Source organism: Nuphar pumila, unplaced genomic scaffold (assembly GCF_984573655.1).
Source record: "Nuphar pumila unplaced genomic scaffold, dmNupPumi1.hap1.1 HAP1_SCAFFOLD_1376, whole genome shotgun sequence".
NCBI classification, from domain to species: Eukaryota; Viridiplantae; Streptophyta; class Magnoliopsida; order Nymphaeales; family Nymphaeaceae; genus Nuphar; species Nuphar pumila.
Window position 1 is genome coordinate 1 of NW_028323658.1, and position 17,673 is coordinate 17,673.

General features: G+C 51.9%; 1 protein-coding gene across 1 annotated transcript; it reads left to right on the top strand.

The window, feature by feature from the left end:
* The first annotated feature begins 10,609 nt into the window (after nt 1-10,609).
* LOC149809335 (uncharacterized) lies at nt 10,610-13,105 on the top strand. Its single transcript, XM_089994878.1, has 4 exons — nt 10,610-10,725; nt 10,847-11,384; nt 12,085-12,420; nt 12,791-13,105. The coding sequence occupies exons 1-4, from the start codon at nt 10,610-10,612 to the stop codon at nt 13,103-13,105; spliced, it is 1,305 nt and encodes a 434-aa protein (XP_089851004.1).
* Nucleotides 13,106-17,673: the final 4,568 nt, after the last annotated feature.

Here is a 17,673-nt window from a genome sequence, read left to right on the forward strand (position 1 = left end):
GGTGACCAGCAAGAGAGACCTGCTCAAAAGCATAGTGCATGCCGTGAGGAAGGGATGATGCAGATTCGTGATGATGCAGGTCTGACAGTGCTCCACAAGAACGGGTTTCAACCCCTGTGTTCGTCCCTCATGTATTTCAGGCATCTGGACTCTAGAGAAACATGGTCCAGTGAAGCACTGAGATTTGAGTGAGGCAAGGTGCGTAGGGTTGAGGAGGTGATGATGCAGATGTGCAAGTTTGACTGAGGCATGGCATGGCTGTGTAGGTACGATTGCGACTTCAATCAGCAGCTCGACATTGAGATGGCGAGGCAGGGAGCAACTCAAGCGCCAACAGTGTGGGACATCTCGTGCATCGACGAGCTCACAGGCCGCCCAATCGCGTGCGACAACCACTGCTTTGGCTGCACAGCTGGGTCTGGCTCCTCCTGCCAAGGACAGTGAGTACCCAACCAAACGGTGTTTGAGAACCCGATCTTGGCATGCCGCATCTTCAAGCTCGAGCTGCAGCACTTCATGTCAACGCAGGCTGTATCCGGGGAAGGGACAAACACAAAAAGAAAAGATATCAAGACTTGATCAAGCAAGGACTGTGATGACTCCTGTCAAGGACAGTGAGTCAAGACTTGATCAAGCAAGGACATTGAGCAGAGTGCTTGGAAGCATGCTGGCCAGTCGCAATGGAGTGCGAGAACTGCTGCTTTGGCTGCACGCTCCCTGCCAAGGACAGTGAGTCAAGCAAGGACTGTGAGCCAAGAGCGTAAAGCATGTTGGCCAGTCGCAATCGCGTGCGATGACCGCTGCTTGGCCGCACAGCTGGCCCAGGCTCCCTCTGCCAAGGACAGCGAGTCAAGCACACAATGAGGGAATCCCGGGAAGAAGGCCTCCTGACTCAAGCGCAAACAGCACTTTGGCTGCCACTTTGAACAGTGCGCCGAGCGCTTGGGTTGCTGACAGTCGGATCCAAGTGTCAGCATGCTTGCCCGACATGATAGACGTTACCAATTGATTTCCAGTTTTTGTAAACTTTGGAAACACAAATGTGACATGCCTGCACATGTCACTACGAGGAACATGTTCTGGACCTCGAGTGTACCTGGCATGCATCACTTTTCAACGCTGCAGTACCAAGAAGCCCATACTTAGTACCAAGTATGGCTTGGTAACTGATGCGTTTATGTACCTGTATTTGCGCGTTTCAATAAAACCACTAGCCACAATGGTAGACAGCTCCACTGCGATGCAAAAGCAGCTCACATGACCTTTATGCAGATCTCCTAATTTGTGCCATGCTTGCATCAGTTGGGGGAAGCGCCATGAGCAGTGTCATCGCACCTGTGCCCAACTTCAGCTTCTTGGCTTGCCTTCCCTCCAATCCGCACAAGCACAAAACGGATCGCCAGTCCAGCCTGAAGTTCTCAAGGCTGCAATCATGAAAAGTCTGAGACTGATTCTCCAGATGAAGAAAGAAAAGTGAAACGCCAGCCCAAAGGCGGCGATGACAACGGGCTGGAGAGCTGTATCAGTACACCATGTTTCGCATGTGTGCACCCTCTCAAGCTGAGCGGGTACCCTCAGGTGCCGGCAGAGTCGTGTACAGCCACTATGCACGAGCGTTTTTTATTGCACAGCGATTATTGATTGCATGCTATGGATGAGATGCGAGAACTGAATCACAAAACTGCAGGTGTTCCGGGTGCACAGTGCCTGGCTTGCAGGTGAGCGGTGAGTCAGGCTTTTGTGAATAGCAGGGTACTCCATGCAGCATGGTCGGCCGGAGCATCCTTCCATCGGTTATTGCTTTGGGCTGCTACAAGTCGTTTGTGTTGGCGTTTCGCCATGCGCAGAGCGACCTTTGTTTGGACGTCTGCATCTACTAGGGCCGCCGTGTTCGCTGGGAATGCATTTCGGAGCCACCGACAGGGGGCATTCCTACGGTGATCCAAGGTCTGCCTGATTTGGTCTGTCATCCATGCTTTGGTTTTCCCGGGTGCGATAGTTTTTTGCCGATGACTTCCATGGCAGAGGCGTCCACGATCTTGACCAGAGCTTCGGCCACGCTGTCAACGGTGGTTTGAGTGGGTGGATATGATTTGCTGCTTCGTGCGTGGCCTCATCATTTGGAAGTGCCCGAGGCGCCGCCTCGCGGTCTGCCAGACCGCGACTTGAGTATTGGAACCGTGAAGCCTATCGAGGCTGGCACAGATAGTAATGCTCGGAAAACCTGCTCGCGCAACTGCTTGGATTTTGACAACCTGTATAGTGATATTTGCATTGCTTGGTACGCGTACATGTGCTTCTTTTGCGACTTTGGTTGATTCGACTCCACCAGGTATCGGGTAGGACTGATCACGTCGCATGCTAGCACATTATTGCAACATTTCGCTTGTCATTTCAACACAAATTGTCTTTTTACTGATTCGAAGCCCTTGGTGCGCACCTCAGACGTCTGTAAGGATGAGTTGCGTAAAGGGAGTTAAAGAGTTTCCAGAGACAGGTGGTCCTCACATCGCACAGTGCACACAACCAGGCGCACGCTTGGTGCCTAGCGCCGCCTTTTGGGATTTTTTAAATGATAAATCAAGGTGAATTGGTCTCATAAGGTCTTGCCTTTCGTACTTTGTCCTCTAGGGGGCGCTATAGAATGAACATAACAACACAAGAACACAGCATGCAGTGTACTCAAATAAAATGACATCTGCACAGTTGCCTTTCATGCAGACGTGACATGACTTCACTGAATTGCGTTGAATTGCAGCCATGAGAATGACACTGTACACAAAATGGCAATATACCTCCAACATGTGACAATGCAATTCCCCATATGCAAAACCAAAACGTTCAGGTGAAAGTTTGCAAACAAGAGCAACAATGTCTTTGTGTCCTGCAAAGCTGGATGAGTCGTGCACTCAAGAAGCCCATGGACCCGTGATACCGAAGCGCGGCTGCCGTTTTGATGGTGCACGTTTACGCTTGGGAACATGTGGACTGGCAGGGAGCGGAGAGGCCTGTCCACATCGTGGGAGGTGTTGAGCAGCGGTTGTCAAGCGCTGCACAGTGGCAGTGAGAGAGTTTGGGCTTTGGTATGGGCGTTGGCTTGGGATCATGGGCCTCTCCGCGAGATGCTGCAAGTGTTGCAGCTCGTTCTACCCGACCAAGGATGTCGTGCGGTTGTCTTGCGGCCTCAGCTGCTGTGGCCTTTGATGTCTTGGAGAATCCCCAGACGGCCGACCCCATGCCTACTTCATTCCTTGGGCGCTGCGCTGTCTCAGTGCAAGACTTGTGCCGCTTTGCAGTGAGCGGTCCAGAAGGACGCTCAAATGGCATCGGTCCAACCTGCTCACATGAGGTGGTGGCGAGCACGCCAACCTGATGGATTGGGAGGCCCGACCACGGCAGCGGTGTAGGATCTCTTCAAGGAACCCACATCCACGTGCTGCTGTAATTGCGAAGCCCAGTTCCCCCATCTGAGTACGAAGTTGCGGCGCACATGATGCGGCACCGCTGGGTCACGGAGCAGATCGAACCGTTCGGCAACCGTACGCTTCAAAGGACTTGCACCTTGCTACAAGAGTTTTTGTGCCCGGTGTCAAGGGTGGCACACGTGCGGATGGCGGCACACATGGCGCACACTCAGGAGATGTAGGGGCCAAGTTGCAGGCTGCTGCTACAGCTGGCACCTCAGCCTCCTCAGCCTCATCGTCCGTGTCCAAGTTACTAGACATCCCTGCAGCTCCAGTTGCTTGCGGCCCCAGCTCTGTTTGGCCCTTGCCCGCAAGCCACGTGGGGGTTGAGCTGGCTTTGAACGCCTGGTCAAGTTCGTTGATCAACGGCTCAATAGATTCTGCAAAGCAGCCGCCTCGGCTTTCGAAGCGCTTGCCCAACAACTTGCAGCATACGCGCCAGAAGGTGTGCTGTCGCTCTTGAACGACGGGACCCGACCAGCATAGAACACCCACAAGGCCAGCAACTGGTGCTTGCAAAGTGTTCATCGATTGCGTGGAGACAGGTGCAGCACGCTAAATCAATTCTGAAGGCGACAAGGTTGTAGGAAGTGTCACCGAGGGTGAAGGTGGCATCATGCCCTGCAAAGGTGATGGCGCTTGGATCCATCTCACTGGCTGTCACAAGCGCGTCCTTGATGGCCTTCGCAGCCTTACGATTGCGTGTGTACCCTGCACATTCATAGAACACATGAGCCCCATGTGGCCACATGCACAAAGCAGGCCAGTGTTCTCATGAAGACGCTGCTCCCACTCACCGGGAAATGCAGTTGCACGAGGCAACTTTGTTTCAAGCTGTGGCCACTGAACATCTCAGCAATAATTCTTCTTGTGGTTCGGCAACAAATCGTGCAACAAATAACTGTAGGCATGACCTGCGACAATCCAATCTCTCATCATAACCATACATCAAAGCACGCATGCCATGCAAACAGGCACAGGAGAGCTCTTGACCGGACGTAGACAAGAGGATACATTCTTGATGCACACCTGCCCATGCTAACAACTCACGATGCCCGAAGTGATCGTCAATCACAGTGATCAGGATGTGCACCACCCAATCGGCTCGCCGCTGATGAACGGAAGGGTCCCCAGCGAGACGGCGTTTCAATTTGCGATCCCAACCTTCACTGAGTCCAGTTGTTCGTTGATTCAGAGATCGGTCATAATTGGTGAAAAGCAAAGTGTTACGACGCTGGATGACTAAGCAGTAGAGACTGCGAGACAGAAGGAACAGAAGAGACAGAGGGACAACCAGACAACAGATGAATAAAACTAGAGAAAAGAAACCAAGAGAAAAGGACACTGTCAGAACAAAGCTTAAGAGAAAAACCAACGGACTACAACTCTCCCGCCTCAATCAAGGGAAGTTCACAGCCCGGCAAGAAGTGCCGGCCACATTCTGAGCGTAGCAATACACGTATCTGTTGTATATGCAACCATTGCCACAGTACAGAGCACAACTGAGCTTATGTAAGTGACAGCACAGTGGAAACGTGCCGTTTGCCGGCCTGTCCCACGACCCAGTTGGCACTTGGGTTAGTTGGTACTTTGTTGTGTATGACAGCTTCTGTAAGGGACGCACACCTCCACGCCTTTTGTTCCGCTTTGTCATCGTCCACAAGGACAATGGAGAGCTTCCAATTGAAGGCAACTTCTTCTTGAGCTCGCGTATGACAGTTTCAAAAGCGTCAGCAGTTTCCCGCTTCATGACAGCCACACAAATAGGCACGCTTCGGCTCTGGCCGTTGAGGACCGTCAATGTGCACACAGCATAGCCGTACTTGGTCAAGCCGAAAGTGCAGTCCATGGAAACTGGCCGGCCGTGACCAAACTTCGCAGCCCAGTGCAGCATCTTGGCAGTAGCAATGATAATTAGCGGCTCATCGGTCGAGACATCCACACGCAGAAGCTTCCGTTCTGCCTCCAGTAATGTCCGCTCCTCCTCCCACTGCACCTTCACCCCACTCAAATTGCAGCTTGCATAGAGCACACCCTTGACATCCCGGATGCAGCAGAACTAAAGATGGCATCGAATCAGCGCAAAGCACCAACAAACACAAACATCCTGCAAGCTCAAGGCTCGGAAGCTTTTCGTGCAGGTAGCTTTCTGTGGATTACGACTGAGGCACACCATGAGCTGCATGGAATCGGCATCATCGTTGCTGCGCCGAAAAGTTCCCTTTTGCACTTGCACCAGGATCTATTGATGTTGTGTCTGTCCAGGCCAAATCACGCGCCAGCATGCCCTGCTGTAGCCTGTCATGGATCTCCTCGTCAGTTCCATCGCCCTTTTGCCTCTCCAACGCTCCGGTGCTTGTTATCTTCAAGACAGTAGACCTTGTCATATATTTGAGGAATGTCAGCTACATCAGCCCAACAGCAACCACAGCTCATCAGACGTACACATGTGATGTAAGCTTTCAAGCAGTTCAGGAAGGCGCATGGCAATGGCAACGCTATACTCAGCTGTTCGATTCAAATTTCCATTTAAACAGTAGAAAACCAAGTGAAAGCGCACGTTGCTCGATCTGCTCCGGCTTCAGTCCACGCAAGAGCTCAGTTTGCACAAATCCTTGCAAGCATCAGTCAACCTTACGCCGATGGTCAGGTTGTAAGGGTCAGCACAGCCCGGACCGTGAACAGGAACACTTTCTCCTTCACGCACATGAAGACCAGCATTCTTCGACATAACAGCAGCAACAACCTCTCCCTTCTTCTCTACTTCACCCCTTCTCATGTAATAAGAACATCCCAGCTTGCAAGAGTCTTCTTCTGTGACCTTCTTAAGTCTTTGACCTTGAGGTACCACCATCTCAGGCGCGAGATTCTGATTTCTCTTTTTTCTCTCCACACGAGCAATTGTATGAGTACCCAACAACACGCCCTTCCTTATCTTTGAACACATCGTGTTAAACGAGCTGGCAAAGACCCCGCCCTCCCTCGCCCTATATGAAATCCTATCCTATTCAAAGGGATGCAGGTGAATCGCAGATTAGGTATGTCCCTAAATCTGACGCCGCTTTCGATTGTCAATCGAGGACTAGCGATGTCGAAAGGCTCGTCCCTGGGTTCGAAACCTCCAAGTTCCGTACTCCTGATTCCAAAACGCCCATTTTCCCAGCACATATAATGAACAGGAAAGCTTAAACACTTCTCAACAATACGCGGGCAAAGCGCGAAGCATCGCAGTGATCTGGGGACACGCGACGCGATCAGTCCTACCCGACACGTGCTAGAGTCGAATCAACCAAAGTTGCGAAACAAACGCACGAATATGTACTATGGAATACAAGTATCATTCTCCAAGTTGTCTCATCACGAGCAGCTGCGCGAGCAGGTTTTCCGAGCATTACTATACTCTGTGCGAGGATAGGCTGCACGGTTCCAATACTCAAATCGGACAGACCGTCTGCATGCACTGACGTGACGACGTGCAGCGACGTACACGTTCACATCTGTCAAAAAGACCTGACGCGAAGGCTGCGAAGTTGCACTAGAATGCAGATGATGCCCAGCGCCATTACCGCAGGCTGCTCTTTTGCTGGAAAACTCGCATCTTCGTTGCTCTCGCAACATGGCGCCGTACTACACAATTCCACAGCCTCCATTCAAGGAGACAACCGCAGACCCTGATCGCAACACAGCGAGACGACGTGTACTTGCCTTTTTGCATAAACGTGAGTGGCAGTGGTTTGTTATAGGGTTGATCATTTGTGATGCATGTCTCGTAACTGCCGACATTGCCATCTCATTCGCTTACTGCGAAAGCGAAGAAACGCCAGAGAGCGCCGAGCATGCTGAAGAGGCAATGCGATGGAGCTCCATCTGCATCCTCGTCTTCTTTATAGGGGAATGGCTTGTGGAGGTATGCAGGGACATTCCGACACTGGCATTGGCCTGACTCCTGATTGATGTCGCTTTATAAAGATTGATGTCGTCACATTTGTTTTTGCACTCGCACATGACGTGTTTTGTTCTTCTTGCCAACGCCTGTGGTTTCCGAAATTGGGCATTCGAAGTCGCTTCCATGCCAGCACTGATTTTGGCGGCAACGTGTACATGGGTTTTGACATAACATATTCCATCCTTAACCAAATTGTCGCCCACACGTACAAGCCTCCAAGGCGGCGATCCGTTAGACGCGAAGCGCTCATGCTGCACCCGGAGACCCGAGGCCTATGCATCAGGAAGTTCAGCCAAACTGAGCTCCAAACAATGACTATGAAGGTTGCTGATCGCAAACCCTGCACTTGCTACACCCGGCAGTGAGCATATCAGATTTACTCAAGTGGTACGCCTATCACCAGCAGTGAGCATACACATCCAACGGACTGCAGGGCTGCTGCACAAGCTGGAGCGGATGCTGAGTCCAGGTTGCAGCACACAGATGCTCCTTGCTGTACTGCAGAACCATGCAATTCCGTAGATCTTGAATGCTTCGCACTGGCCTGCACTGCCTTGTGAATTGGGACAAGAATTGGTTAAACAGGCGACATTTGCCATTATGGTTTGAATATTTAGCGGCAATACGGTATTGTGTTATCACCGACTGTGGGCAGCGCGGCGTTGCAGGCGTGGGCGGACGGGTGGTGGCGCTTTGTGGCGCACGGACTCCACGCGCTGGATTTTCTGGTGATCTGCGTGTCGCTCGCGTTCGAACTCGTCTCCGTCTTTGCTCACGAGGCGCTGGCCGACATCGGCAACCTGATCGTGCTGTTTCGGCTGTGGCGCGTCGTCAGGGTTCTGCACGCCGCATCGGAGGTCGCCCACAAGGAACACGCCAGCAAGATCCACAAGCTCATGTTCCGCATGCACAGCGACGTTGAGCAGCTCATGCGCCTGAAAGACGCCGACGCCACAATTATTCAGGCGTTGCTGACGACGGCAAGCCCGAAGGTGCGCCCAACATCAACGTTCATGGAGCGAGGGTGCGTGGATATCTATTTGTTCAATCAATGGAAACAATAAATACCCTACAACCTTGAAAGGTACGCCAACAGCCCTGCCGATCAAGGCCTCTTGTGTGCTCATGTGATATCAGAACGCGGCCCAGCTTGTGCGACGGGTTGCCCAACATCGAGGGCTATCAGGCACACCCACGCATGCTCCTCTGTCTCTCAGAACTAGCACCAAAGGGACAAAAAGCATTTAGCGACGGCGAAGACACCGCAGTCGTGCGGCAGTGTGCCCAATCAGCTAGGTCATGAGGTCAACGGGACGTGTCCAGGTGCGCACACGTTTCCACTGACTCGCGAGTGTGATCGCAGCTGCTATCGTGCTACGTCGTGTGAGAACGGCCCGCACACTAGGGCTGGGCAAACTGACTGGACATGCTGTACCTGGCCAATGCCTCACAGTAAGGAGCAACAAGCGGCGCGCGCTGTGGCATTGCGTGCGCGGGATGTACAGCCATTGTACAGTCATTGTAAACAGCACGGGACACTCTCCTGTTCACGGCTGTCAGCCGACTTGCGTTCGGCTTCTTGTGTTTTGTTGCTGCTTTCATGCAACAAAGTGATCCCCCACATCATGCCACTCAATGTCCTCTGCACACAGGGGGCTATGCAAACGCCAGAGGCGAGTGATGAGGTCGGGCTGGCAGCCTCGGCGATATCCATCCATGCTGGCCAGCATGCCCCCAAACCGGAGCAATCTTTGGAACAGCAGCTGGCGGAGGACTCTGCGTTGCGAGATGCTGTCTCATTGCACCGACGCATGCAAGCTTGGCAGCCAAACGTGGAGCCAGCAGAGGAGGAATACGATTGAAAATTGAAAGGACACGATTTTTCCAGCCGAAAGAAGGCAGCGCTGACATCGGGCAAGACAGCCAGAGTAAATCTCCCATTTAATTGGAGGGAGGTACTGCACCTCCAGGAGGAGGTGGAGGATTGAAATTGGCAACAACAATCTGTTGGAAATTGTCTGCTTGCAGACACTTAGCATTGGCATGCTGACTACGGCCCACATATGCACCAGTCTATGCTAAGTAGCGCTCAAGAGAACGGTTCAAGTCTTCTGCAACTGCTGTAAGTGTCATAGACAGCTGCAGGATTCGCAGCATGCATCAGTACCTCGAGATAGATGGTACGAACTATGGAACTAAGTCCCAAGCGAGAGGCACAAGAGAATCCGCTATCCTCAAAACAATCGCATTCCATAACAGCACCAACCTTCTGGTGAGCATGAAGTCAATTTTTGGGTAATTTTCTATTTACATACGTTAAACTTCAAATATTTTCTCTGTGTAAACTTGGCGATGAGTCCAATCGCGTGACCATGACCTCCCATTTGTTGGTGATGTTACGGATAAGATAGTTGACGGACAGGCGTTGACAGAGGTGAGAACTCACACATGCATCCGCTCTACGTATTGCGCTGGTCATGCCTTACACGCAAGCATGCAATGCCGTTTTGCGCCTGGGTGCTGTGAGCTTTGTTTCAAGAACTGTATAGCACCTAGGTTCTACGAGGCCTGGGTGCTGCAAGCCATCACATGCACCCCAATGTATGTGGTGCTTGGGAGATGTGTCTCGAGATTTCTATAATGCTGACCTCAACTCGTTCAGGTGTTTCAAAGCCACATCCCAGGATGTATTGCCTCCACTAAGGACTTTGTGTGTCCTTCTCTCGGTGTACACATCTACATACAGTGGCATATTAGTGATACATCACGCAAACACACCATTCAGCTGCAGCAAATGCATCAGCTTTGATCATCCAAAGACGGACACATCTAGAGAGATACCCTGCCTTGCCTGGCGCTCACTCTCTCCTTCTCCTTGTAGGACATGGAAGCGATGTGAGAACTGAAGCACAAGTCTGTAGGTGGTCCATGGTTCAGTTGCAAGTGCAGCAATGAGTCAGGATGACTATCGCCAGATGTTGATCGCAACAAGCAAAGACTTGCCAGGTCACTCGGGCCTCTTCATTGAAAACTTCAAGAACATATTGGAGCCTGTTGAAGCGGCGATGTCAAGCAGAGAGCTGCAAAGACGGACTACAATCAAGCTCAGCTACTCGAAGATGGAAGATATGCACTTTGCGCGCAAGCTATGGCTTGCGCGACTGGTCGTTAGGGTGGGTTTTTAGAGCGGTGACACACAATGTCTTCGGTGAGCGAGCTGCTTCAGCAGCTGCAGATGGCGCGAGCCCACTGTTTGCATGGCGAATATGACGACTCCAAAGCCGCTTATCAACTCTTTATGGAGAACCTGCAAATGTGCGCTGGCTCCGCATTTGCATGTTGCCTCGTTCTTGCTTCATGGCGAGGACTGAATTTTTCATTTCTCGTGCATGGACAATGCTAACCAAGGTTGACAGAATGCGCGACACATTTGCAGGCATCAGATGCAAGAGCGCAGGATTCAGGACCGGAGCAGGTGGCAAACCATAATAGACGATGCCATGAGCGAACTCCAGCAAGTGCTGAAGTACGACGAGGAAAAAAAGGATTTCAGGCGTGCCGCTCCGCCTGCAGCATCCACATCTCAAGAAATCGGAGAAAATGTTGTTCGTCAGCCTCCCATTCAAAGGCCACCAGCGCAACAAGAAGCGCACAACAATTTTGCAAACGCCCTTCGGCCAGACAAACCCAGGAGAGTGCGGAATGCGCCGAATTCAAATCAGAATGCATGGAAGACTCCCGCCAGGACGCCGGTTTCCAAGCCTTCTCGAGACGGTTCTGGTGTTCCGCCGAAACCGCCCGTACCCAAACAGCCGCAGAAGGGCAGCAAATCTCTGTCAGGGGGCGGAGCTGGATACGACACTGGAGGTGATGACGACCTGGTTCAGAGGTTACTGGGGGAGGTCCTAGACGACTCACCAGGCGTGAAATGGGACGACATTGCCGGGTTGCACGATGCAAAGCTCATTTTGCGGGTGCGACTGCTTCAGGAGGTGCTACAAATCTGAGTCATCCCATGACGACGTCGCTGTCAACCGGGTTCTGATTCGGCGTCACGCGGCGTGAACACCATTATACCTAAAGTTTGGAGTGGGGCCACCCAGCCGCGCTGTGCCTACCGAACAGAGAGCGCTTGCCTTCCCTATTCAAATATGCAGACATAGTGACCTGATCCACCAGTAGCCCAGACGGCTCCTTGAGTGCTGCTGATGGATGGTTTACGAGTCAAAATTCTTAGACTCGAGGGACCAAAACGATGCTATCTATGACTCAGGGCGTCCGGTTTCCACTGTGCTGTGGCAGTGCTTCATGAGATAGGGCTTCGACCCCCAGTTCTTCCCTAAAAAATCATGCAGTTTCAGGCATCTAGCACTACGAATCAGCTGCCTGGCGAGGCACTGAGCTGTGGCTCATCATGGATTTGCGAGCTTCGGCACCATAATGCTGGCTACACAGGGGTGTTTTGAGCTCGGTCCAATGTTCTGACGCAGCAGCGCACATTTATGTGATACGATGACAACCACACACACATAACTTACGCGCTATCTGCGTCTCTGTTTTCACGCGCTCCTCGCCACCTGTGTTTGTGTTGTCACGCGCCCCTCATCATCTGCGTCTCTGTTACGCGAGTCTTGCACCCGCGTTTCTGACCTCATGTGCCTCTCGTCGTTGCAGGAAGCACTGGAGTTGCCACAGCTTGCTCCGGACCTATTCACAGGTATTCGAACCCCGGTGCGTGGTGTGTTGTTGCATGGGCCCCCAGGCACAGGCAAGACGCTTCTCGCGAAAGCGGTTGCCACCGAGTGCAATACCACGTTCTTTAACATCTCGTCATCGTCGCTCGCCTCAAAATGGAAGGGCGACTCCGAAAAGCTCGTTCGCCATCTGTTTGGATTGGCCCGGCATCACGCTCCATCGACCATCTTCATTGATGAGATGGACTCAGTGTGCTCCAAGAACGACGGGTCAAACGAAGCGAGTCTCAAGGTCAAAACGGAGCTGTTGACTCAGGTGCGGTCTGCTGTTGACATCGGTGAGGTGTGTTGCCAAAACAAAGGGGCTCCACTGAGAATGTCTGTTTAGCAGCTGTGCCAAACGGAAGCGGGAACGGGAACTCTAGTGATGGCTTTTTGTATGACGAAAACGTCCACTGATGAAGATGTATCGCTTTGCAACATAAAATTCAAAAGAACATATGACATCGAACACTGTTCCCATCACGTGCTCAGTGCATCCAACCATGTTGTCAGTCAGTGCTTCGCCAGATCCGGCCATTTTTTGGCTCCAGATGCCTAAACATGCATGACTTTTCGGGACAGAAATGGAGGTCAAAATCCGTTCTGGCGAAGTACTGTTGTCAGACTTTGAGTGTCCTTTGCAGATCAACGGGATCCAGAAGGGTGACAACGTTCCGCCCCCCGACAAACGTGTGCTGCTGGTTGGGGCTACCAACAACCCCCACAGCCTTGACGACGCCTTCATTCGTCGCCTGGAGAAGAGGGTCTACATCCCATTGCCGGAGCTGCCCGATCGTGCAGAGCTACTCAAGATTAACTGCCGAGTGCGACCCAGCCAAGCTGCCTGTGATGGCTTGTGTTTTCACCACTCTAAGTACCCTGCTGACAAGAAATCACTACATGTGTGGCACAGTAGAGGTCATCAATTGCGTGACATGATGTTCGCCGAGATAACATAGGCCTTGCTGTGCGCTGCTCACAACATCGTTCGAGACGTAGCAGTTAAGAGGTGGAGATGTTGTTGCCGATGAGGTGCTGCCAATGTGCATGTGCATACGGTGATCTTGTAATTGAGATCCATTGTCATCATATTTTGTTCAGCTCAGCTCTTCTCCTTTCGCTGTGTGCCTCAAGTATCTGTTTATTTTGTTGTAGTGCTCGACTAGCGTTTTCCACATTCTGACTCTCTGAATTGAGTTCAGTTATCGACATCATGGGCAGGCCTGCTTCTTGGGCTATAGTGCTTGCAAGTGCCCTGTCCTTGATACCCATTGATACACAAAGAGGCGTTTTCTTTCGAGGATTACCCTCTGCAGCGTGCTGGCAAATCACAGCCTCCAAGAGGCTTGTTTCACTTTCCTGATTGTCATTGACATTGTTGGACGACTCATGTGCCTGTCGCCTCTCACCCTGAGCTTTCGGAGGTGGCGAGCAGGTATCAGATCCGATTGCAGGTACAACCGCACCACACCATCACCGAGCTTTGCCAGGATGAGATGCGCCCCCATTTTCTGTCCGCAAATGCATACTGTGTCAATCATTTGGAGCAGTGCTTCGCGAGAATGGGGTTCAACCCCCAATTCTGCCCCAAACAATCATGCATTTTCAGCGACACCCACCCACAAAATACTGATTTGGACTCATAAATTACACCGACTAGCGGATCGCTAAGCGCCTCGCTTGCGTCATCCCTGTGCAGGGTACAGACATCGCAGAGGATGTGGATTTGATGGCGATCTCGCACAAGCTGGAAGGCTACTCGGGAGACGACATCAGGGGGCTGTGCCGAGAAGCCGCGATGATTGGGCTGCGCCGCAGGATGGAGGGCCTCACCAACGAGGAGCTCAAGGCACTGAACGAGGAGTTCAAGGCCGGGCGTTTGAAGGAGCCGATCCGAGCAGCCGATTTCCTCGAGGCATGTCAACGGATACGGCCGTCTGTGCGTGAGGTTGACCTCGCCAAGCATCTCAAGTTCCAAGAAGAGTACAGGAGTGTGTAGCTGTATGCTTTGCGGACATGCGAGCAACCATGCGATGTGTTGTTTGTTGAGTCATAAACTCGGGAACGTGCTCCTGTGTGAAGAGATGGTGCACCACGTACATTTCATGTACGTTCATGTGGTTGGCTGGTGGAGGGCGCGAACTGTGCTTGAGGGCACCAAGCATTTGATGGTTCTAGCAATCCAAGAGGAAAATGTTCAAAGCGTGTTGCGTGCAACAGCGTGGTCACCGCTTTGCGTGCACTTGATACGCCGCCATGCTGTATCACATCCATTTGCTTGCATTGTGATGGTCGATCACCGAGGTGGCGATTGTACATGTCCAACGTTTGGGCAACTGAAACCAGTCCAGCGGGGGAGAGCACGGTTCCTGAATCTCTGCCAAAACATGGAGGACACCTTTCTTGCAACATTTCTGTTATCTTCTGCCAGTGAATCTCAGCAGGCAACTGTCTGCCGGAGGCCACTGTTTCTGGCAGCCTCCCGACATGGCAAACGTGATCCGTGGTCATGAAAACGTCATGGAGGCGTTCATTGTAGTGGCGTTGAATGTCTTGCAGTTCATGTCTTGCACAGAATATATTGCGGACTATATATCTCCCCATATGCCGACATCAACGACACTCCTGAAGCAGGTATCAGCCGTGGCACTTGATCTCCATCCAAATGTTGAGCATTCCCTGAATTCTCCCCTGTCGTTTTCTCTTTTTCTGACTGAATGCCGAGCATTGTGATCGTAAGAACCTGTTAGAGTTTCTTGCAGCTATTGGGATGAGTGCCTTTGATCGGCCACAGCAAGCACTGTTGTCCCTCAACGATGCAGCGTGGTGGATTGTGACTTGGTTTAAGGTGCAAGTGCCCGACACAAACACACTGTCACCTGTGCACGACCAGCATCCAAGTGAAGCCCCTGCGTGTCTCTGCCCGAGGGAAGGCATGCCCTGGCATTTGAAGCACCTCTGTCGTGATTATCATTCTAGCAGTCAGACCCCTACCTTCTCGTTATCGCGTCCTTGACCCATGTCATAACTCCCTGGACGGTCACAATTGCAGATCATCACTGGGTTGGAACTACCTGTACCCTGGACCTATCCAGACACCTTCCACCTGACCCTGTCTGCTGATATTGGCCTCCCAACAGACCAACAAATTGTCCTTTCCCATGAATGTTGAACAAAGGTTTACGCCCAGTACGAAACCGATACTGCTTCCCCTGATGGTACATCGCACACGTGCCCTCGCAATGATAGATAGATCACCCGTGTCCTCTAATGGCAGCGCTACTGATATCCCTTGACCTAACCTGTTGATGGATTGAAGCATGATACATGCTAAAGTGTAGCATTTGTGGAGCATCCTATTATCAACCCTTGCCTGCTGAGCATAGCCAACCAGTTGTGCTTGATGAAGAACACCGTGTTGAACTCAAAGAAACGCATGTAGCGCTACTCTTTATGCTGTTCTACGAAAAGGTCTCCACCAAGCTGCCCATCTACACATCAACATGTGAGCATTGCTTCCCCCAGTTATCACAATGCCAGGAACTTACCTTGTGTGGCGTCAGTGGCCCAAAATACTGTCTTGTGACTGTGACTTTTCATGACCTGGAAACCACACCAGTGACATACCTGAATCCATGCGCAACGCCCTGATGGCGTTGCCTGCATGGCTCCACACCCTGACGGTGGTCCTTGCCCAACAAACACCCACAGCCCTCAGATGAGGGGACGCTGGCAGGAGAAAACAATCTGACACGTAAATTACTTCAACAAATGATGCAGCGTTCACAAAGGGTCAGGCGCAAAGTCGTTCTGTGGTTACATCGCACACAGTATGTCTATCCAAGCACAGGTACCATGTCCCGCTAGCACCTCGGACAGCCAACTAAGCTTCAACCTTCTTTGGCACGCCTGTCTGGAAGCCATTCTTGAAGCGGCGGGGCAAAGTCTTGAGGTAACGGCAGCGACCTGTTCCAGTAGTCTTTCTGCGTTGAGCCTTAACGGACCATCCGTACGACCGAATGCGAGCAGCAGGGTATCCGCATGATGAGCACACACTCTTCTGGATGTGATATGTTCGGCGGCCACACCGCCTGCACAGAGTGTGCGACTTGTTGTGGCGAAGACCAAAAGAGCCTGTTCCCTTTCCACACTTTCCCATGGCTGATACCCTCTTTTGGACCAGAGAACCCCGAAAAAGGCAGCTCACTGCTGTCTGTCTTTGCTATACCTCCATGCTGCACTTGCACGCACAACGAACCAGCTCTTGCTGGGTTGGCCGCCTCACCTCCTGCTGCGTGGCGCCAAATGCCAACGCGCTCGTTGAATTGGCGCTTACTTGCACTGCTTCATGCTTGCCAATCCTTCCCCGTCCAGGACCACTGCTTTCGGAAAGATAAATCATTCTGAACATGACATCATTCATCAGTCCAGCCTTGACAGCACGCCCAGTGAGGCGCGGCACGCGTCCCTGGTGTGTTCTATGTGAAGTTGATACACTGTCTCTATGACAATGCTTTGAGCTCCAACTGATATGGGAACGTCCTAGTAGTAGCGCCAAACCGGCGCTCTCCCACCAAACCTAGATGTGCTGCGCTTCTGGAACATGGGGCTTCAGGTTCCGGGTTGCGGCCAGGTGCGTTCACTTCGCGCGACTTGATGCAGGTTGGGTAGCACATGAACATATTCGATATGCGTTAAACGCCTTGATGGTTGTTCACGTGCCGTGCTGTTTCTCGTTGGGTTGTGTTTGCGCCATGATTGCTATTCACTCGACACTAGTGGTACAAATCACCATCAAACACCGGCACACCATTTGTAGGTTTGTTCGTACTCGACGGCGTACACCATGGTTCGCTGTCGCCAGGTATTGGCACCTCGAAAATTACGGAGCATCCCACATGAGTAGCATTATCTGTGTGCACCAACAGGGCAAGATTCCACAGCTGCTGGACCGATGCGAAATCATCAAGCATCCCACACCTCACCTATCGAGGAGCAGCAGCTTGCTTTGATTGCAAGGTTAAATTGAAACTTGAACCAGCAGGATACAAGTAGCCTGAGCAGTTTGAGAACTTCGTTTCCACTTCGCGAGCGCAATGGCAGCACGAAGAGCAGACAACGGTCCTTGCGTACCTTCTGCGGGACTACATGTCGCGCTTTCGGGGGTGCCTGAGCAGGAATTAAAGGACGATTGTAATAAAGCGTCACACCTGCAGCATGACTGTGCAGGGCAATGGTCTTGAAAGGACCCGTGTATGAGATCGATGCCAGATGCTAGAATGTCGCTGGGTTCAGGGAGTTTGCCGAGACGCTGCGATGCTTGGCCTCCAGCGCATCATGGAGGGTGTCATCAATGGGGAGCAAGGCACTGAATGCCGCCGAAAGAGTCGCTTTGAATTGCCAACGTCCTGAGAGGCTTTCAGCGGACACGGCCTTTCTACACAATATGACATCGAGAGTCATTTCAAGAAGACTACAAGACCTCCTTAACTGGCCAGCCTTTACAGTGTCATTCTTATTGCATGCT